This window comes from Phoxinus phoxinus, assembly GCF_949152265.1.
Source record: "Phoxinus phoxinus genome assembly, chromosome: 11".
NCBI lineage: Eukaryota > Metazoa > Chordata > Actinopteri > Cypriniformes > Leuciscidae > Phoxinus > Phoxinus phoxinus.
Genome location: NC_136886.1, coordinates 3943039 through 3965174, shown reverse-complemented (window position 1 = coordinate 3965174; position 22136 = coordinate 3943039). Strand labels below are relative to the sequence as shown.

The 22136-nt window shown below is 36.9% G+C and overlaps 1 protein-coding gene across 2 annotated transcripts in view; it reads right to left on the bottom strand.

The window, feature by feature from the left end:
* Positions 1 to 22136, bottom strand: part of cacna2d2a (calcium channel, voltage-dependent, alpha 2/delta subunit 2a) — a 206557-nt gene that overhangs the window by 4486 nt on the left and 179935 nt on the right. For both annotated transcript variants that reach the window (XM_079629453.1, XM_079629452.1), the window contains 23 exons: positions 20685 to 20774; positions 19516 to 19581; positions 18621 to 18695; positions 18474 to 18548; positions 18249 to 18320; positions 17572 to 17643; positions 17394 to 17455; positions 15524 to 15600; positions 11094 to 11154; positions 6965 to 7062; positions 6062 to 6152; positions 5848 to 5910; positions 5639 to 5742; positions 5208 to 5306; positions 4346 to 4440; positions 4209 to 4256; positions 3918 to 3989; positions 3678 to 3830; positions 1976 to 2028; positions 1808 to 1863; positions 1542 to 1665; positions 1349 to 1458; positions 810 to 892 (listed from right to left, as the gene is read on the bottom strand). In XM_079629453.1, coding sequence (XP_079485579.1) covers positions 810 to 892; positions 1349 to 1458; positions 1542 to 1665; positions 1808 to 1863; positions 1976 to 2028; positions 3678 to 3830; positions 3918 to 3989; positions 4209 to 4256; positions 4346 to 4440; positions 5208 to 5306; positions 5639 to 5742; positions 5848 to 5910; positions 6062 to 6152; positions 6965 to 7062; positions 11094 to 11154; positions 15524 to 15600; positions 17394 to 17455; positions 17572 to 17643; positions 18249 to 18320; positions 18474 to 18548; positions 18621 to 18695; positions 19516 to 19581; positions 20685 to 20774 — 1899 coding nt within the window. The remainder of the gene's footprint in view (positions 1 to 809; positions 893 to 1348; positions 1459 to 1541; positions 1666 to 1807; positions 1864 to 1975; positions 2029 to 3677; positions 3831 to 3917; positions 3990 to 4208; positions 4257 to 4345; positions 4441 to 5207; positions 5307 to 5638; positions 5743 to 5847; positions 5911 to 6061; positions 6153 to 6964; positions 7063 to 11093; positions 11155 to 15523; positions 15601 to 17393; positions 17456 to 17571; positions 17644 to 18248; positions 18321 to 18473; positions 18549 to 18620; positions 18696 to 19515; positions 19582 to 20684; positions 20775 to 22136) is intronic.

Below are 22136 nucleotides of genomic sequence, written 5' to 3'. Positions count from 1 at the left end.
GATAAGCAGAACTGGCAGATTTTTTATTTTGTACTCATTTTAATTGTTCTTAACTTGAAATATTGGAGTAAGCTAATTCATACATTTAACTTAAAATTATCATGTTGTCTCAACTTAAATATTTTTAGTAATGGAAACTTGGCAAGCTTTAAAAAGCTAACTTGCTAATTGGTAACACAATGCTTTGACATCATTAGCATAACAGCAATTGCTGAATGAGTACAGCAATATAGAACATTTAACATTTATCTGTTCTCAAATCAAGCTCATGCTCATAACAGAAACTCTTCTAAATTAGCATAGAAAACATTAAACTACTAAATCTCCCCCTTTAACATTAATCTTGCACAAAAAACATCATATAACACTTCATTTGAGCATTTACTCTGTTTAGAGTGCCATGGCAAAGCATGCTGGGAAATAGAAATCCCAGCCCAGTTTCAGTTCAATTTAAGTTTGTCTCAATTAAAAGGAACACGTTCATAAAACTAAAAAACAATAAAGCAATTCAGATTACTTGAAATGTGTCAGTTTTGTGAACTCAAAATGAAAAGAAAGTTCTGAATACTCCCAAAAGTTTAACTAATTTGTTTAATTTAAGTTTGCTCTACTCAAACCAATTAATTAGTTTGTGCATTAGGGTTTACAGAAATGTTAAGCTCATATTTTTGTTAATTATTCTTCGGTCAAAATGCTACTTGGTTATGCATTATGGACATTATTCTTGTGAGCGGAATTTACAGCACTTATTATGCCATCCATAGACATCCAATTCCAGAATGTTTCTTTGGATAAACAAGTGTACGCACTGTGACATTGTAGTCGAAACAGCTCGTGGTTCCTTTTCTATACCGGGCTGTTGTCATCGACTCGCATGTATGCGTTTCTTTGTCTGAGAAACGGAGGGTGTTAAGGAATGTCTTTTTAACAAACTTACAAACTTACACTACCATTCAAAAGTCGGGGGTTGGTAAGGTTTAAAAAAGAAAAAGAAATGTATATGTTTATTCAGCAAGGATGCATTGCATTGTTTAAAAGTGAAGGTTAATTTTACAAAATATTAATATTCCAAATAAATGCTGTTCTTTTGAACTTTCTATTCATCAAAGAATCCTGAACAAAAATGTATCACTGTTTCCACAAAAATATGAAGCAGCACAACTGTTTTCAACATAGATAATAATCAGAAATGTTTCTTGAGCAGCAAATCTTCATATTAGAATGATTTCTGAAGGATCATGTGACACTGAAGACTGGAGGAATGATGCTGAAAATTCAGCTTTGATCACAGGAATAAATTACATTTTAAAATATATCATATTAAAAGCATGTTTATGCAGAAGGATACACTCCGTCTCCACCTGGGACAGTTTCTCTATGTCACAGGAGTTGCAGGACAGTCTCTCAGCCACCACAAACAGCAGATTAGTGTTGTTTATTCTCTTAGCATGAATTAATCTGTAAAACAGACACACTGTTATAAAACCGTCTTTCATCATCAGTATAATCTACACGGAGAGCATGGCTGAAGTGTGTGTGACCTGGAGCAGTTGTCACAGTCCTGCAGAATGTTGTAGGAGCTGCTGAGGTTACTGAAGTAAAACTGCGTCTGGACCGTCACACAGCTGGTCGCTCTGTGGTCCATTCCTTCAGCATCGACCTCATCTACAAACACACACACACACACACACACACACACACACACACACACACACACACACACACACACACACACACACACGTCAGATTTGTCTTATTGATTCCCTTAAACAACGACCTTTTAGAAATCAATGTAAACGTCACACACCTGTCATGAACCAACTCTGATAGGTGAATCCATACAGCATCTGCTGCAGCAGTGACCTAAGCACAACACACACACACACACACACACACACACACACACACATACACGTCTTTACAAGCTCATCATCATTGAGATCAGACATTATAATTGACTGAGACAGAAACTCACCAGGCCGCCGCTGACGTCCACCAGGCGACATTTAACACATCAGCAATAGTAGGCTGAGAGGAAACACATGACATTTGATTACGCCACAGTTCATCATCTATCCAATACCCAACCCTTATCTGTCTATTCACCCATCCATCCATTTATTCATCCCTCGATCCATCCAATCATTCGGTCAGTGGGATTTTAGTAGTAAACATATTATACTATTATATTATTCATTAATATTTTGAAATGTTCATTTTTTATTAAATTTTTTTGTAATTCTGTTGTGTGCTTTGTCAATTGTACTGTTTTATTTAGTTAGTTATTTTCTTTTTTATATATATATATATATATTTAGCTATATTTTATTGTTTTTTTTGTACTTTTAATACTTCAATTTATTTTATTTAAGTTATTTGCCAAAATCAACATTTCATTTAAGTTTTTCATCTAATATCTATATTTTATTTTATTATTACCCTATTTCAATTAATGCAAATAGTAATTCTGTAGTAATCCTGTTGTGATTTTGACATTTCTATAAATTTTTTATTTTATTTTACTTTATTTTATTTCTTCATATACTTTATTTTATTATTTTATTTCTATTAATAAAATGATTTGTAATAGTTTAGCATTGTTAATTGCTTTTATAATTTTGATTAGTTATTGTGTTTTTAATATTTCCATTTAGCTTTTAACTTATTTTATTTTAGTTAGTTGCCAAGGCAAAATTTCTCATGTAAGTTTTTTTAAGTTTAAGTTTTTCATCTAATATATATATATATATATTTTACTTTATTTTATTTTCTATTATTACTTTATTTCAGTTTTTAATGGTTCTAATTTAATTTAGTAAAATAGTTAACAATAACAACACTACATTCTGTAATCCAATCCGACTGTAGATTCCAAACGTATTGTTTATATGTTCCCTAAACTTTGCAACAGTTCATTACTCATTTACATTACATCCATTCCGAAGAAAACTTCAGCGCACACACAGTGCACAAGTCTCCACATTCACAAAAGGACAAAATCACTGCAATCATATGATATCCATGAGCATAACTGGTGTGTTTGCCTTGACGACTAAAAATGACATCTAAAAATGTGCCGGAAAAGCTTTTTAGCAAATATTGAGTTTATGGCACTATGGCACCACACATGTGCGCAAGGTGTTTTCAAATTCAAATGTTTATATGAAATGTCTCAAATGTTTATGTAGCATTTAAAATCGACACCACCCCGATTTAATTCAATGAAATTAAATTTAGATTGATTGAGGTGTTCACGTGTCCGACTGAGATTCGGATCAGATTATTAAAGCGGTTGTAAAATGCTCTTTTCACAAGATGTAAAATAAGTCTCTGATGTCCCCAGAGTGTGTGTGTGAAGTTTTAGCTCAAAATACCCCACAGATATTTTTTATAAAGCATGTTAAAGTTGTCACTTTTTGAAGGTTTGAAAACACACTGTTTTGTGTCTGGCCCTTTAAATGCAAATGAGCTGCTGCAGAGGGCGGGGTTTCAAGAGCTTGTGTGTGTTAGCAGCTGCGATTACCTCACGCAGACACACACTAAAATGACAGAAACTGTTCTGTCTTTAATGTTAAAACGGAGTCAGACAATGAGAGACTCAAGAAGAAGTGACATCCATGTAATTGGGTTGCATGTAAATATAGCCGTCGTCTTATCCCATCCATCCATCCTCTTACCACAAACACTCCTCGCGGGGCGGCCCCTGTGTTGCTGCTGGGCACGGGGTCACACACGGACTGATAGTCGTAGGACTGCTTGCGTTTGTAGAAGGAGTTGTTGTAGAGGCTGTAAAAGAGAATGGGGTCGACTTCGCTGAAGAACATCCCAATCTACAGAGAAAAGAGGAAGAGCACAGGGTGAAAAACAGGAGCAAATACAGTCAGTTTTCACATCGCTGTCCTGTTGAACTTCCTGACCTTATTCCAGTGGTCCTTCTGATTGGACATGATGAGGAAGCCGCCGTCATCTATCAGATAACAAAGCAAGTCCTGCAAAGAACAAGGACAGCTTCTAGTAAACGCATTACTGTTCTTACACAACACGTCAGACATGGACAATCAATCAGTCAATTTAAATGGTAAGATCACTAGATCAATCAGCCATACACTTAATGGACAAACTCTGAAAAGAAGCTGTGAATGAGGATGTATAGATCGGATCTATAGCTCTCAGTATTGATGGATCTGAGTGCATTAAGAGTCTCTTACATCACTGTTGGCTTCACAGTCCATTTCACAGCCACTGGTTGGTCCACACTGTCAGGCAGGAACAACAGTATTTAGCAATAGTACTTGTGTGTGTGTATATATGTGTGTGTGTGTGTGTGTGTGTGTGTGTGTTTTACCGTTTGAGAGCCCTGGCGGTTGCTGTCGGTGTGGTTGCTTGCCAAGATTTTGAATTTGTCAGTCCAAGCCTCAAGATCAAGCTTCACACCCACAACTAAGATAGTATAAGACAGAAAAAGAAACCCTAAAACCTCTGGTCTACAACTTAAATGTGACCCAGAAACGAGTGTGAATGCGCACAGGCTGATTACAAGCTACAGGCAAAACAAGTGAAACATTTATTCTCCATAGCATGAGTCTGAACCAATGAAATGTGATTTTCAAACTCATGCTGATGTAAAGTTGAATTACTGAAATGAATGAACTTTTGCACGATATTCTAATTGTTTCACCTAATTACAGTATTTGAGGATTTTAAGGTATGGTTTCTTAATTACTTTACTTTGGCAAGATATTTACATCAACTTAATTCAACAGAGTTGACTTTACAATGATGTTCAGAGCAGAATATGTTCTAAACCCAGATTCCTAAAGCAGCAGTTATCTGTGCCGATCAGGTAATCCTAACATGATCATGAGATCTGGAAAGAACCACAGCATATCACTGTAGATGTGTAGTAAAAAAAAAAAAAAAATGTGTCTGTTTTCAAAACTGTTTCCAAAATGGCACTGTTTTCTCAGTGCATTTATTGCAGTGAGAAAGATCATGTCTTCAAACACAGATGCTGTCCGGACAGTAAATGACAGATGTCCAACCTTCTATTAGATGAAGTTCTTAAGATGTTAAAGAGTACCATATCAAATCCCACATTTGATCTTGCCATTGTTTGCACACACAAGCTGTGTAATTTTTCTGGTTTAAAAGGCTTTCATGTGAACCCTATTTGTTATATTGTCATTTGTTGAGAAGTTTTATTGTACCTGCAGGTTTGATGTTTTTGCTTCCTATGGTAATGTCCACTGCTGTGCTAACCAGAATGCCGATGGTGTCGTTCTCTGGATTCAGCATGTCATCATTGCCTGAAAACCCCCCAAAAAAGAGCAGCTCTTGAAAACTATTACATAATAAAATGAACAATATATAAATGATATTAGTTAAAAATTCAGATTGAGAAGTCTGAAGACATTGTAAATGAAACAAAGTATGGAAGAGTGTAATCTAATCAATATAATGAATAATTATTTTATAAATGTTTTAAATTATGATTTTGTTCATATTAAAGGTATTACTTTAATTGCACTTTGCATAGTAAAAACATTGCCTAAAGAGTGTGTGACTTGTGTGACTGTAAAGACAGTTAGTCTCTGATGTGTTTCTATAATAACACACACACACACACACACACACTCACCGGTGCGATAGGGGGCTCTGAAGATGTAGCCCTTGTTGTCCAGACTGCGACGGTAATAACTAGCATTAAATGGCTCTGGATCCTCCTCCCAGGTCTCAGCAGCCCTGATGCACGCACACACACACACACACACACACACACACACACACTTTACCTCAGCAGGTATTTACGATACAACAGTGACGAAGATAAAAAAGAACCACACTCACTTATTAGGGAAAACTCGAGTGACGCCTCCATCTGTGGATGCAAAGACTGCCAGAAAGCCATACCTAGAGTAACACAACACAGATTTACTCACATTTACAGCACCTCTAGCTCTAATGAAGGTGCTCTTGTGCTTGAGACTATGATACTACATTAGCATGGTGTGAATCTGCTAATAAATCTGAGGAAATTCAGTGGTTGGTTCTGAATACATACGTGTTGAGGTCCTTGGTCTTCCAGACTTTATCTACCAGCTGTCTAATGATGCCCGTGTCCAAGATCAGATTATGCAGCAAGAAATTGTCACCTGCATGGAATAATGAGGATAATATTAGGATATATGAGCTGATATCTTCATACAAGATTGTTCTGAGTTCAAGAATTAGTCAAAGAGAGTCAGAATTACGCTCAGTGTTGTTATTGCTAACTAAAACTAAAACAAGTAAAAAATCATTTTAAGTAATTGAAATAAAGCTTAAATAAATAAAATATAAAGATGAAAACTTAGTTACAAAACAAAAATTGGAAACTGGAATAGATAAGAAGTTGAAGTACTAAAATTACTAAAACAAAAACAAAAATGAGTTTAATTTTAAATAAAATGTACAAATGATAAAAGCACATTTACTTAAACTAAAGTTAAAATGAAAACTGATCATATAGAAATAAAAGTTAACACAAGATATTAACGAATACTATAATAGTATGTAAATATTACTTCTAAAATAACACTAATTATGTGGGGTCCATGACAGTATGCACAAAAAAACATTACAAAAAATGATGTTAGCAGTATGTTAAACAGATTCTTATGTGGTTTAAAGTGGTCTCAGCTGGTTTCTTAGCTTGGGCAAGTCAGTTTTCTAGCTAAAAAGTGCCCAAAACCTTCTAAATCCAGCCAGCAGACCTGTTCAGACCAGCAAGGCTGGTTTAAGATGTTCTTTTCAGCAGGAACATAGCTGGCGTTTGGTAAACTGTACTAAAGACGGCAAAAGTAGTGCAAGAAGACCATCAACAGATTCCTCAACAACCCTTATAAAGTCGTAAAGTCAGTCAATAAATTCACACACTGGTAAGAGGGATGAGAACACTGGCGTGTGTAAGATCTGCGAGACTCACATTGTTTGGAGTCTGGTGTGACCTTCTCCATCAGAGCGATGAAGTTGAGCAGGAACTCCGTGTTGTTGTTAGAAAGCTCCAGTTCTTTGCAGTATTCCCTGAGGAAAACACATGTCATTCCTCACTGACAGGACACACATTTAAAAACTCTTAGAGATTCACTTCAAAAACAGTTGAAACCTTGATATTAACAAATAACATTAACAAATATTTCACTTTGCTCACATTCATGTATACATCTTAAACACACATTAAACACCAAATACATGTATAAAACAACAAAACTATTCTTAACCAGTACTTAACAGAAACATCTTTAAAACTAGATACATTTACCTGAGAAGTAAAATCAGTGTATTTAGTCTTGATTCATTGGTGGATTTAAGCATAAACTCTTGCCTAAAATACACTTATATGCATTCTCGCAAAATCTCAGATAACTGTATCTTGTTTCAAGGATGTTTTTACTGAACAACTGGCTAAGAACATGATTTTTGGAGTGTATATGCAAAGGACAAACACACAGAGAGAGATGATTCATGCACGTGAACTTCTCTAGATCCATCAGTTGCTTTAACATGCAAATCAAAGTGAACCTTCCCCTTGATACTGATGAAGGAAGTGAGGAGAAGGCCATGCACACAGACACAGAGGAGACGCGCGGGCGGGCGGGCGAGAGCTGCAGCGATGAGATGTGGAGAATCTGCTGATCCACCACAGCAGACGACAATGAGCTCAAACACAGAGATACCCAGAGGAAAATCTACAGCTCAGAGGTTTGGCTTTCATCACATGGCTTTCTAAGTATGAACTGTACCTCAGATGTCTTTCCTTAAATTGTCTATAAAATTGTGCATATAGCAAAGATGAACATTTGAGTTCAAATTACAGTAACTGCACACTAAAATCTCTCAGCAGTTTGAGACACTGTTGAGATCTCTTCTGAAATCTAAAGGAGACATGTGAGATTACTGGGGTCTTTTTCTCAGGTTAAAAATCCGTAAAGCAGGAGATTTAAAGGAACTTTCCAGGTTCATAACAAGTGAAACTTTATCAACAGCTTTCATTAACACAGAAAAGGTTTTAAAACAAGCAAATATCACATTTATTATAATATACTACGGACAGTGAAAGTATATTAGGCCAGACATAGTAAGGTGTTGTAATTTTTGCTACCAAAAATGAGTGTAACTTTAACGGTAAAATATTGTAAAAAACGCTACGAAAAAACCCTTAAAAAAACGTTAATAGGTTAACAGTAAGTTCCTATACTATATACAGGGAAAAACTGTAAAATTCATTTCATGTAATTTACAGTAAAATACTGTTAAATGTACAGTTTTTAGAAGTAAAAAAAGGCAAATCAAATTATAATTTACAGTGAAAAACTGTAAACAAACATTCCCAGAATTCCCTGTGTGACAGTTCACATTTGAAAATATTTAGTTTAAATTAATGTTTCTTAATAGTTTTTTTCTATTTCTTAATCAATTATGCACATTTGGGTTCCCTTTCAATGGAACTCACGCTGCGTCGATTAACGCTGAGGGAACGCTTCGCGTAATGACGTCTCGAAGCACATGTAAAATCAGTCCAATGGTGTGGCGGAACGTCAGAGGCGGTTGACGTCACGAACGAGGAAACTATAAAGTTTAAATATATATATATATATATATATATACAAGTCATGGCGAGAAAGCAGCAGTTTTGGGCTCTGGTCCCACTGCTGCCAAGGCACAGTAGCGATCGCAGTCATGGGGTGGATCTATCAGCGGGGTTATCTCTGCCTTCACCTAATAGGTCCAGTGTCTTCTCTCAGGGTTTGGAAACACGTGCTGCGGTTCCTTCTGAGGAACTAGATTTTATCAGTGTGGATGCAAGAGATACTGAGGACTCGCCACCTCAGTTTCATGCGTTTGAGGTTGTGACAAGAGCAGTTGAAAGACCGAGTATTGACTGGCCAGCAGATGAGCAGGATGTTCCTTCCAGAAGCAAGCTGGACGAATGCTTCCTGCCATCACAGTCACAACCTCAACGCCGGGGCCAACCGTTTTCCCCTGATCTCCACACCTCGGTGGGAGAAACCGGTTTCATACAGAGTAGTGAAAGAGTTGGGATTACGGCTAAACGCCAAAAAGAGTGTGCTTTCTCCACTACAGAGGAGCACTTTTCTAGGCGTGGTTTGGGACTCCGAGTCGATGCAGGCGCACCTTTCACCGGCACGCTTAGAGTCCATCCTTTCGGCTGTGAAAAGAATAAAGCTAGGCCAGTCACTCACTGTCAAACAGTTTCAGAGACTGTTGGGTCTGATGGCAGCAGCGTCCAACGTAATACCTTTTGGACTGTTATACATGATACCCCAGCAGTGGTGGCGCAGGACCAAAGGGTCCCCCGAGGGGTAACCTCTTTCTTTCACATGATCAGGGTCACGCGGCGATGCTTACGTGCCCTGGTTATGTGGAAGAAACCTTGGTTCCTGTCTGAGGGTCCCGTGTTGGGAGCTTCTTGTTTCGTCGCAAGACGCTAACGACAGATGCCTCTCTCACGGGGTGGGCAGCGATCCTAGAAGGACGCTTGGCTCAGGGTCTGTGGAGGGAACACAGTCTCTCATGGCACATCAACCGCCTGGAGATGTTGACCTTTTTGTTGCCCTAAATAACTTCTTCACAGACCAATTGACGCAACGCAAGTTCCCTTGAAAGGGAACTGAGGTTACAGTGGTAACCGAGGAGTTTTATGTTACATCTTCTGTTGTTTAATAAATGTTTATTGGATTATTTTAGTGTCATGTGTTCCCATGATGGTGCTTTGTGTTTGTGTTTCTGTATACTAGTACAGGTCAGCTTGTGGAAAGTCTACTTGTGATCAACTTCTTCATGAGGCTTCCGCTTTTACCACTTGCATTTTTATGGTGGTTGTCAGTATATGTTAAAGGTACAAAACAGATTTTAGTAGCAGTGTGCGTTTTCAGAGTTACCGGTTTAAATTGAAATGTAAAAATTTTATACAAAAAAAATGTACAGGTTGTTCTGTAAATATGTTTACATTTTTACTGTATTTTTTACAGAATTATTCTGGAAACCACAGGTGCCAGGATTGTTTTGTAAAAACAACATGATTTTTTTCCAGTGTATTTTATAACTACCGTTAACTCTTTCCCCGCCATTGACGGAGTTTTCCAGCTTTCCATGTTTTCACTGCTATACGGTAGGAGGCGCTATTACGTATATTCTGAAAGTGTACAGAATCTCTGGATCAAAACACAGACAAAAAAGGAGCAGAAAAAAGTGATAAAAGCATGTAGTCTATGCAATTTTTTTATATTCTCATGTTTTTGTTCAAAATGTTGCTTTTTTTTATGAAACACCCATTCAAGTGTTGATGAAAAAAGAATGGATTAAGCTAGAATAAAACAATATATTTGGTTGTTTAAAAGCAGAGGCTCTGTTCTTTCTTTTGATATATTGCATATTCAGATATTCATGCAACAAATTATTCTTGGGGCCATGAAATTTTTGTGAAAATTATCAAAGAAATGCTAGCTTTTTTTTTAAACGCTGGTGGGGAAAGAGTAAAGTATTTTAAATAGAGCATACTTCACCTGCAGAAAATGCATTGATTAAACATCCCTAGAAGAAATAAGATAAGCGGTTTAAGAAAAATACAAGCTTTAATTTACTGGCTCCAATAGAATTCAATTTTAAGTGAAATACTGTGCGCATAACTACTGCTTTTTTGTAAAAACCAAACGACATTTAAAGGTTGTTCATTAAAGGTTCTTTATGGAACCATCAATTGCAATAAAGAATCATTATTATTTTTTTAAGAGTGTACTTGTAATGAACCCAGAACAGTAAAATTCTCCATTTGTTTTTACTGCTGTCTAGCAGAATTAATTGACACATTAAAGAGATCTTTTTAGGATTTTTTTCTTTCCTACGGGTGACGGCGAGGAGTCTCGACAGACAAAACAACAAATAAACACATTCACTTGGGTTAAAATGGAAGGACACGTTACGCACAGCAAACACACAGAGACTACAGTCACTACGGTATGTTGAAAAGGAAGTTAGGGATGGACGTATGCACGAAAACAGGAACGTGGCTTCAAGAAGTCACACAAAGCTACCTGGGGGCAATGAACACATGTCCCTCTGACTCAAAAGTGTTTGGCAGGAGAGACTCAAAATCTGCAACAGAAACGGGCAAGATTATCCAGGGGGAAGCGGAGGGTGGAGAACACAGGGAGGCTTCTGAGAAACAAATGAACATCAGCTGCTCTTCAAAAGGTGCAGGAACGCAGTGGGGACGTTACCATACGCAACACTGAGGAATCATGGGGGAATACCAGCGTTAGCCACTATGGTGCCTTCAATGGAGTCGCATTGGGCAAAATAATGCAAAAATTGGGAAAGCAGACAGTTTTAGATTGAATATTTTGATTGGAATTTTTGTTCAAATTTCGTTCTTTTGCAAGTCGGAGAACTGGCTCGACTCCCGGGATACACATTGAGACGAAGCGAGTTCTCCGACGTCATTTTCATAAACAGTGTGTGTCGTGCCGCTTTCTTTTTCAACAGGCATCAACATGGCCAACCGTTTAGCTGGGAGTGGGTGAGACAGGGGTCCTGATGGAGGTGATCACCCCAGACTGGCACCGCGGAGCCGCTCCAGAGACACAATCAGAGAAAGTGCCCAGCATTGTGAAGGGCAAGAGGAAGGGCAACTCAGTTTAATCTACTACATGTTATTGAAGCATTTGCATGTCTTTATATTCAACAAATAATGATGTCAAACAAGTAAACAAGCAGCAAATGTCACATTAGTCTGTAAAAAAAAAGGTATATATCCCAATGAAACCACTGTTGTGCCCAGGTAGTTTTCCCTCCACAATGTCTAGCACTTCCAGGTCAGGGATTTTGAAGACGTAGCGGCACGTCCACAGTGGCAGTCTGGAGGGTGATAGACGCACAGAGGGGTCAAGCTGATGAAAACACGGGGTGTAAGAGGAGGACGACAAACCAACCGGCCGCTACCAAGAGCTCCAGCACCGAGACAACAGGAGAGGACCTAAAGGAGGCCATCTAGCAAATTCATCTGCAGCCTATTCCTGTCCCTCAACTGATCATTATAAACAGTAATAGAGAAACCTAAAAGAATAAACTGTGGCTAAACGGAAGACAACATCACATGCTCATAGAGGTCTGTCTTTATATTCAGCTGTGTGGCAACATCCGTCTTTGAGATTTAATAAAACAGTTTACGCAAAAATAGAAATTCAAGGTCATTTATTCACCCTCAAACCGATATGGAGAACAATGGGAGATGTTCAAACTGCTCTATTCTATTCAATGAAAGTATATAGTGATTAGGGGCAATGTTGTTATTGTTAACCAAAGCTATAGTCACCTGAATAGCTGAGAATAGCACTTTGAATACATACAGTATATATATTACAATTGTGCATGAAATGTGCTAATACAGTACACTGTACAGTATATATATATATATATCACTAAATGCCTTAAAACTGCCTTGCCTTAAAACTAAAACTATTAAAACATTTTATTTTTTATTTAAATAAAGTAAAATAAAATAAATATCACTTAAAATGTAAATATTAAATAAAAAACTTAGTTACAAAAATTAGTTGCTTTGGCAATTAAACAGAAATATATACGTTTAATTTGAAGTAATAAATATAATTCAAAATATGAATAAATACTATAATAGCATATAAATAAAATGAACACTGATCAGCAATGTCAAGCACCAAAAAGCTTAGATTTAAAAAACAAAATCATATAATGCTTTTTGTGGGGACGAGATCAAAGGTAAAATATGTGGGTTTTTTTTTAAGTTAAAATATGTTTACTGAAAAGTGAAAATAGTAACGATTTTGTTTGGTCCTTCATACAAAGCTTTTATATGACTTCAGAAAGCCTAGAATACAGTGCACAAGTAATACTATTTTATAATACCTTTATTATGCTCTTTTTGGAGGTTGACAGGCACTGCACACTATACATTTTCATTAAAAGAAATGGAGCAGAATAAATATCCTGCACAATATGATATTTTGTGTTCAATGGATGAAAAAGTCATTTTCATTTTTAGGTCCAAAAATTCAGATCAAACAGACAATGAAATGCTACACTCAAAGATCAATTATTACTTCTCAACAAAGACCACAATAATATCATACTTGTACTACTCTAATGGATAATTCATACTACGTGATGCTTAAGCTTACTTTGGGGATGCTTCCAAACAAATGCCTGCATCTATATAACTAGAGTAGGACTTTTACTGGCTGTGACAGACAACAACTGACAATTTCGACAGTAAATGCACCAATTTGAGTAACTTAAGGATGGTAACACTGTCACCGAGGAAGAAAAAAGGGAGGAGGAGACAGGTGGAAGAGAACTTTCCCAAATGTAATGGACACAGGGATCATAAATACGTTTTGACAGTGAGAGAAAAATCATATTTTATTCTTTTTCAGGATGTCAAGGAGAGACCTTAAACGGCTGTCCGAGCCGAGAGAGAGAGAGAGAGAGAGAGAGAGAGAGAGAGAGAGTAGGGGAGAGAGAGAGATGTGGGTCTAGGCCGCAGCAAGAGGGTGGGTGGGTGAGTGAGGGAGTGAGGAAGAGGAGGGTCTTGAAGGCAAGGCGGGCAGGAGGAACAGAGGAGGCAAGCAGGCTGGAACAGGTGGAGGTGGGCGTCAGCGGGGAGTTTAGGACAAGGGTACGAGGAAGGAAGTAGAGAAACAAAGGTGGTGGACCAATATGGTGTATACTTGCCCTTGAAGTCTGATCCATCTGAGGAGGAGAGAGCAGAAAAGAAACAGGGGGGACGGGTAAGGGGAGGAGGGGGGTCACAGACAATATTTTATTCAATGACTGTTTGAATAAAAATATTGTTTTTTCAAAAGAAGTAAAATCAAGTCAGTCAAAACAGTAATGAACAACTGAGAACAGGAAACCAAAATGAATGACAAGCCACAAAGAATATATGCAACAAGTAAACGGAGAGCAGTGAACGGAGACGAGGAGAGAACATCTGAGGACACAAGACCAGAATCAGAGCGAATGAACCTTCACCGTACCAACAATATGACAAACATGAAGAAAAGGAATATATATATATATAAATATAGTCACAAAATAAGAATCTCACAATAGCTATGAAGAGAGGAACGCTTTGGAGAAGAAGGAAAGAAAGAAAGAAAGAAAGAATGAAAGAAAGAAAGAAAGAAAGAAAGAATGAAAGAAAGAAAGAAAGAAAGAAAGAAAGAAAGAAAGAAAGAAAGAAAGAAAGAAAGAAAGAAAGAAAGAAAGAAAGAAAGAAAGAAAGAAAGAAAGAAAGAAAGAAAGAAAGAAAGAAAGAAAGCTTAATTTCAAACCAACGGGTTTGGCCATAGGCCAAAAGAACAAATGTAAAACAAACAAAATACACACAAAAAACAAACTAAAGATCAAAGAAAAATAGATGAAAGCATGAACACAATAATTAATGAAAGTACTAAAGATCAAATTAACAAACAAACATGAAAGAACGAATAAAAAGCAAAAAAGGTCTGAAGTAACAGAAGAGTAACAAATGGCATATAAAGAATGAATGAAATTTTATTTAAGAAAGAAAGAGAACGAAAGAATCAATAAAATGGAAAAATGATCAAAACAAATAAAAGAATAAACAAAAGATTAAACAAACAATTTGAAACAAGATGAAACAAAAATAAAACAAAAAACAACATAAGAAAGAAGGACGTAAAGATGAAATGAGCAAATTAAAGGACTGAGCAAATAATCAAAGAACAAACAAAAAGATCATGAAATAAATAAAGAACAAACAAAAGCAAACGAAAAACATGGAAAATGAATGAAAGAAAGGAAAACCAAAGCCGTTCCATCTCCAGTGAGGGACAATGGCCCATCAGGGGGCATTGTGGGATACTGTTTTCTTATTTATTGACTGATTCCAAGGCTGCCGGCAAACAATACAGCACAGTGAGCATCAGAGCAAATAATAAACACGACTGAACATATAAAGCACACAGTGAAAAGCAAAAGCATGCCTCTTTTCACATCTCGCGAACACAAAAACAAAACCTGTCCAGACAAAAGATGCTTCAGAATCGTCATTGTGAGAGAGAAGACGAGAGCATTTTTTTAATGTTTTGGCAAAAGGAAAAATAATAGCACATGGTCACCATTATTTTCAACTCAGTAAACACAGTAAAACCACAGCTTTCACCTCTCTGGTTTTTAGTGAGGGTTTTTTCTTTTCATCCGTGCAGGGAAAGAAAAATCACCTCTGTACAGAACAGCATGAGGACAGGAGGGAAGAGGGAAGAGGTAGGGTGGGGTTTCACAGAAGGACACGTCCACTCCCGTTCTCCCGGGGCTGGAACGGGGCCCGCCGCTGCTGTGATGTCAGAAGGGGCGGTCTCCGGTGATTGGACGAGAGGGGGCGAGAGAGGGGGAGCTGGAAGTCTCTTTGGGAAGAAAGAAAGGTGAGCAGGCTATGAGTTAGCCAGCCTCTGGTACTTACACTGGACCTGGAGGATCTGGTCGCTCAGGATCGCCTTGATGTGGTATTCACTGTAGGACGGCAGAACTAAACCCAGACTGCAGGAAAGAAGAGAGAGAGCGAAAGATCAAAATCATCTCAATCAATCTATCAATCAATCCATCAATCAATCAATCAATCCATCAATCAATTTATCAATCTATCTATCTATCTACACACCCACCTATCTTATCCATCCCTCCATCCATCCATCTACACACCCACCTATCTTATCCATCCATCCATCCATTCATCCATCCATCCATCTATCTACACACCCACCTATCTTATCCATCCATCCATCCATCCATCCATCCATCCATCCATCCATCCATCCATCCATCCATCCATCCATCTATCTACACACCCACCTATCTTATCCATCCATCCATCCATCCATCCATCTATCTACACACCCACCTATCTTATCCATCCATCCATCCATCCATCTACACACCCACCTATCTTATCCATCCATCCATCCATCCATTCATCCATCCATCCATCCATCCCTCCATCCATCTATCTAAACACCCACCTATCTTATCCATCCATCCATCCATCCATCTACTCACCCAACTATCTTATCTATCTTATCCATCCATCCATCCATCCATCCATCCATCCATCCATCCATCCATCCATCCATCCATCCATTCATCCATCCACCTATCTTATCCATCCATCCATCTATCTACACACCCACCTATCTTATCCATCCATCCATCCATCCATCCATCCATCTACACACCCACCTATCTTATCCATCCATCCATCCATTCATCCATCCATCCATCCATCCATCCATCCATCCATCCATCCATCCATCCATCCATCCATCCCTCCATCCATCTATCTACACACCCACCTATCTTATCCATCCATCCATCCATCTACTCACCCAACTATCTTATCTATCTTATCCATCCATCCATCCATCCATCCATCCATCCATCTATCTATCTATCTATCTATCTATCTATCTATCTATCTATCTATCTATCTATCTATCTATCTATCCATCCATCCATCCATCCATCCATCCATCCATCTATCTATCTATCTATCTATCTATCTATCTATCTATCTATCTATCTATCTATCTATCTATCTATCTATCTATCTATCTATCTATCTATCTATCTATCTATCTATCTGCTCAAGCATTCTGTAAAGAAGTTATTGATACAATGATGAAACCAGTACCTTTCTTTCATTTATGGGTAATATAAGTAACTAAGTAACTAACTATATTTGCAACCCTGCTATTTATACTTAGGTTAGTAAAGTTTATTTATATGGCACATTTAATAAACAATGGTAAATCAAAGAGCATAATTAAGTCCATAATTTTACATAATCATGTAAAAGTGCACTTAAAATAATTTAAGAACATAACAATGAGTATAAACATTTGAAACAATTAAAGAATATAAACATTTTTTTTAATAGAAAATAATACAATTACCTAAATCAGGCCTCATGTTTCAAAATCAAGTTTTAACAAGGTTGCAAAATTCTCTTTTATTACATAACCAGAAAAACAGCTGACAGTTTGATCTACTGAGGAGGATGAACATTTTCTGAACAAGAAAAAAAAAAAAAGATTTTAAAGAGTTAAAAAGCCCTATATTGTGCTTTATCGTGGAAAATATCATGCACAGAATATGTAAATTCATTGGAATAATGGCTAATATCCAAAATGTCCTGCTATAAAGACCAACTTATAGAACCATGCGACTCATTTTGCCATTGAATGTTTTACAGTCTAAACTTTTAAACTAGCCAAGAGGATGTAGAAGCAAAGTGAGAAACACAGAGCCGTATGAATGAGCGAGCGAGTCATATTCACCTGTAATCTGTGCCACTCACTGGACTCCATATGTACGTCCTCTGGGCCTCATCAATGTAGCGCTGAAAACACACACACACACACACACACACACACACACACACAGAGCAGCAGATTACCAAACAACCGCAAGATTTATATCACATAGCACACCATCACACATTATTTTTAGACTCACCTCGTCAACAGACTTTACTAGTGTCTTGAATCTCCTCTGTCCTACTTTGCCATCAATCATTAGACGACGGATCTAGGAAAGGATAAAAGATGTTTAATAAGCTCATTGTGTATTACTATTTTGCAGTGTGCTCTAGCATCACATGTTAGTACATTAAAGTGATTTAATCTTTCTAGGAAGTCGTTGAGTTTCCTTATTAAAAAATTTGGTGTCTGTAAGATTTGTAAATGTTTTTGGAAGAAGTCTCATATGCTCACTCAAAGCTGCTTTTATTCTATCAAAAATACAGTAAAATCAATAATATAGTGAAATATTATAATTTAAAATAGCAGTTTCTATTTGAAAATATAATTTATTCCTGTGATCCATTATTCAAAAGTATTTCCAGTCAAAAGTCAAAATGAGCATTTATTTAGGTAATTTTATAAAATGTCTTTACTGTAATTTTTTATCAAATGTATTGCATCTTTGCTGAATCAAAGAAATGGTTAAGTGCCATCAACATTTTAGTAAAAAGAAAAACTTTGATAAACAGATGTTTGAAAAATCTCTTCCCAGAAACACATCCTACTGGGCTAAATCTCACGAAGGACAGGTTGTCCGATTAGTTACTTTATGGCATTTTAATGATGTATTTGTCATATTTGCAGGGGAGAACTTGTTTCAGAGATGTTCACCTCCTCCTTGTTGTGGTCTGGAAGTTCAGCATCCAAGAAGTCCAATGTGACCGGCTCTCTGAAGTTAATGATCTATACAAATCCATTAGGAAAAACAATTACTATTGTAGTTATGGAGATAAACATGTCATTAAAAATTGAAGGTAGGAAGAAAACAAGAGAATACCTACATTTAGGGCAAAATGTAAGATCTATAAACAAGTGACAAACTCGAATGATTCTCACCTTAGGCTGTAGGTTGGGGTGTAGCAGCACGTATCCATTGGGATCTATGGCAAACGTGTAACCATTGGCTCCAAGCTGGGTACAGACACACTAATAAATGACTGATGATAGACAGAAAAGAGACTGAAAAATTATTATTTCACTTACTTTATAGCGCGGTGTGAGTTCTTTAATTTCATTGAGGGCGATGTCTACACCCATGACACCGAGAATCAACTGATTCTGAAATAAAGAAGCCACAAGGAAACAAAGGCTGAAAATGCAATGAAAAGAACCACAAGGGGGCAGAATTGATATATGACAAAACTACAGGTAAGCTAACAGCCTGGAGTCAAAAACAAATATGGATGAATGCTTCGAGAGTGCACTGTTTGCCCAACAAGCACATTTATTCATTTTTATATACATAATGTTGAGGTGTTGTATCATAGTTATCATGGACACTGTCAAAGTAAAAAAAAATTTGGCAAGAAAGCATCTGCAAACGACATAAATTGAAGGGGCAAATAAGATGAGGAATGAATGTGCCTTCAAAAAAATATGCCAAATGTGATGGCATGTGATGTGTAGAATTATAATGCACTCTCCATTTATCAGTCATTCTGCCAGGACAGTTGATCATCTAATGGAAATTACTCATCTATCAATGCACAAGTACAAACCCTACAGATTCAATTCTGGAAGCATCTAGCCAAACGGACAATATTCATAGTTTCAGATGGAAATGTTCATACATCATAAAAAAACTTCATTCCAGGCTATTATAATAAATAAATGTAACAATATAACATATAAAACTTCAAAAGTCAAACGGCCTGGTGTGTCTTCAAAGTCAAGCCCTATTCAATATGCATTCGACACTGTGAAACATGCGCTCTCAAACAGTTTGTCAATGTCAGTTAGGGAACATGCTAAGAATTAGAAGTGGAACGTGATCATACTAATAATGCAAAAACGGCATAATGCAACATTTGTTTCGTCCTGCAGGGTACACACAACAAATTACCAGCAGTTCAATTACAGGAAGCTGCTCGCGACTTACTTTGGAGTCGCTGTCAGCGGTGAGATTGAAGACGGGCATTGTGCCGGTAATGACGAGACCTAAACCCTGTAAAAGCAAAACAAAAACAAATACAGAAACATCAGATGTGTGTTGTTATCGCTGTGAACTAGAGGAAGGATCTCACAGTACACTGCACACATGAATAAAAGACTGCCTCATATAAACCGCCGTCCAACTCCTAGTAAAATTATATGGCAGTGACAAAGCAAACTAGCTGTGGAGATTCAAATTTGTGCATTCTGGTAATAAAACAAAGAATGAACAATATCACAGCCAGTGGCCACCGCTAACAATGCAATCTGAAGCGCTTTCTCAGTCTCAAATCAATGAATAACGGGATGTGTTTCTACAGGATTTAGTTCTTGTAAACCCCGAACGTGCTTAAAAAAAACATAATAATATTTTTTATATATATATATATATAAAAAAAAAATTTCTTCAACAGTTTATAAACAAAACTTATTGCCAACACTTTTATTTTACAATGTCACATGTAGTTACTATAGTAATAACTTTAAATTATGCATAATTACATTCACCTAACCCTAAACCAAACCCTTACTCTATAGCAAGTACATGTAGTTCATTATTATAAGACAGTATTTAAATGTACAATTATACTGTAACACGGACACCTTAAAATAAAGTGTAACCAAGTTATTTCAGCAGCATAAGCATATTTATATTTAAGTACACTTTATCATTTGAACAACTAAGTTACTGAGTAAGTTGGCTAGTAAGTTTTACCAAACATTTATTTAAAAAAGTTTCTGACTCGGACATAAGACCTGCAGTTCAGTGAGTCATCAAAGCTGATTCACAGAGAAAGTGAGTCATCTGAACGATTCAGTCCATTATTCACACACCAAATGATTCATTTAAAAGAATCACAATAATTGATTGATTGATTTGTGAATTAGACCGCCCATTGTGCAATAAAAATGCTTGTTTTGAATTTCCTGTCAACATGCTATTTTGAACTATAAAATGAACTATTGATTATAATATTAATGTAATTGTTTGATTTAACTTATAATAAACAAACACACAACTCAAGTGGTTTCAGAGTCTGGACAGGCCGATGAATTGGCCACTATAAATGCAATTTTAAGTTTGCTGATGATGATGAAGATGGTAATCTTCCATACCAGAGCATCCTGGTAAACGTTGGTCCACTGCACTTGTTTTGCCCTTTGGCCTGCCAGCACCATTGGCCGTCCCAGAACATCCAAGTACTCCTGATAATGAAAAAAACACACACAAAGAATTCAACACATATATCATAAGAATAGTATTCCAACACAAACATGCCCAGAATCCCCAATCAAAAGCATCTATTCTCAACAGGTTTCAACTATTAACACTCTCCGCTCTCAAAGGCAGGGAGTCACACCTCCCTCCAACATAAAGCAAACGACTCCGACTCGCCGCTCCATTACATAAAGCACGCTGTTAAAAGTGTCCGCCCGAGGGGCCAGTGAAGCCAGCTGCACTTCCAGCCGGAACAAATCATCAGAAAGCAGCTATTAAAGCACATTACAGCTGGTAGAAAGCACATTCTCTGCAGAGGTAGGGTGGTCTGCCACAGGAGGACACTTGTTGGATCGCCGTAAGCACGCATTTATAAACCACATTTATGACTTCAACTCGACACTCTTTGAGAGGTTAATCATTTAAAGAAGTGAACCTTGCAAAACAACAGGCTCATATTTGACCCCAAAGTCAAAAGAAGAAAATTATGATTTTTTTTCAAATAAAGAAAACTGAAATAAATACAAATCAAAGCTAAACAGATTAAAAACGTATACTAAACACTATACATAGTGTCACAATTCCAAATAAATGCTAAAAAATAGACTTTATTTTTGAATTAGTTTCCCCAAACCTTTTGACCAATGAATGTCCTTGATGCTTCCAGCCATTCATGATTCTTTATTTAGATAAACATTTTAGATTAAAACATTTAAATGAACTGAGCAAAACTTAAAGTAACTATAGAATTGTCTGTTTTATTAATTTTATCATTTTATTTTATTCAAATACTATTTAATTTTCTAATATTTTTTTATTAACATTTTTAAATTGTAAAAAAATGTAAATCTTTTTTTTTTTTGACCGTGAGAAAAACATAATACATTTTTGTCCCGTTTATATTGACATTTCATGAGATTCAACCGAATATTTCACCATGCACCCTAGGTCAACGCTGGGCCAAGTAAACATATAATGAATAAATGCAGTCTTCAACTTCAACATCTTTACACTGCTAATGGAGGGCCAGAAGCTCACGTGTCAGTGTGAAAGCCACTAGCTTGTATAAGTGTGGCCTTTTGACGAAACTGCAGCATTAGCCACTTTTATTTCTCGTTGGAGCATAGAAGTGCTGACAAGCGTAACCTATTCTATTATTAGCTCACTAAAACACCGTTTAACGTGCCGTGGGGACACATTTCAGCAGAGACGATGACAGGCGGGAGAAAGGAGGAAGGTAAACAGCGGTGGGTCTGTAATGGTGGTCTCTGTGGAGCGAGAGGATAAAGAGCAGTGACACAGCAGGACACGGCACAGATTAGCTCGCAGATTTATAGTCTGTCCATAAA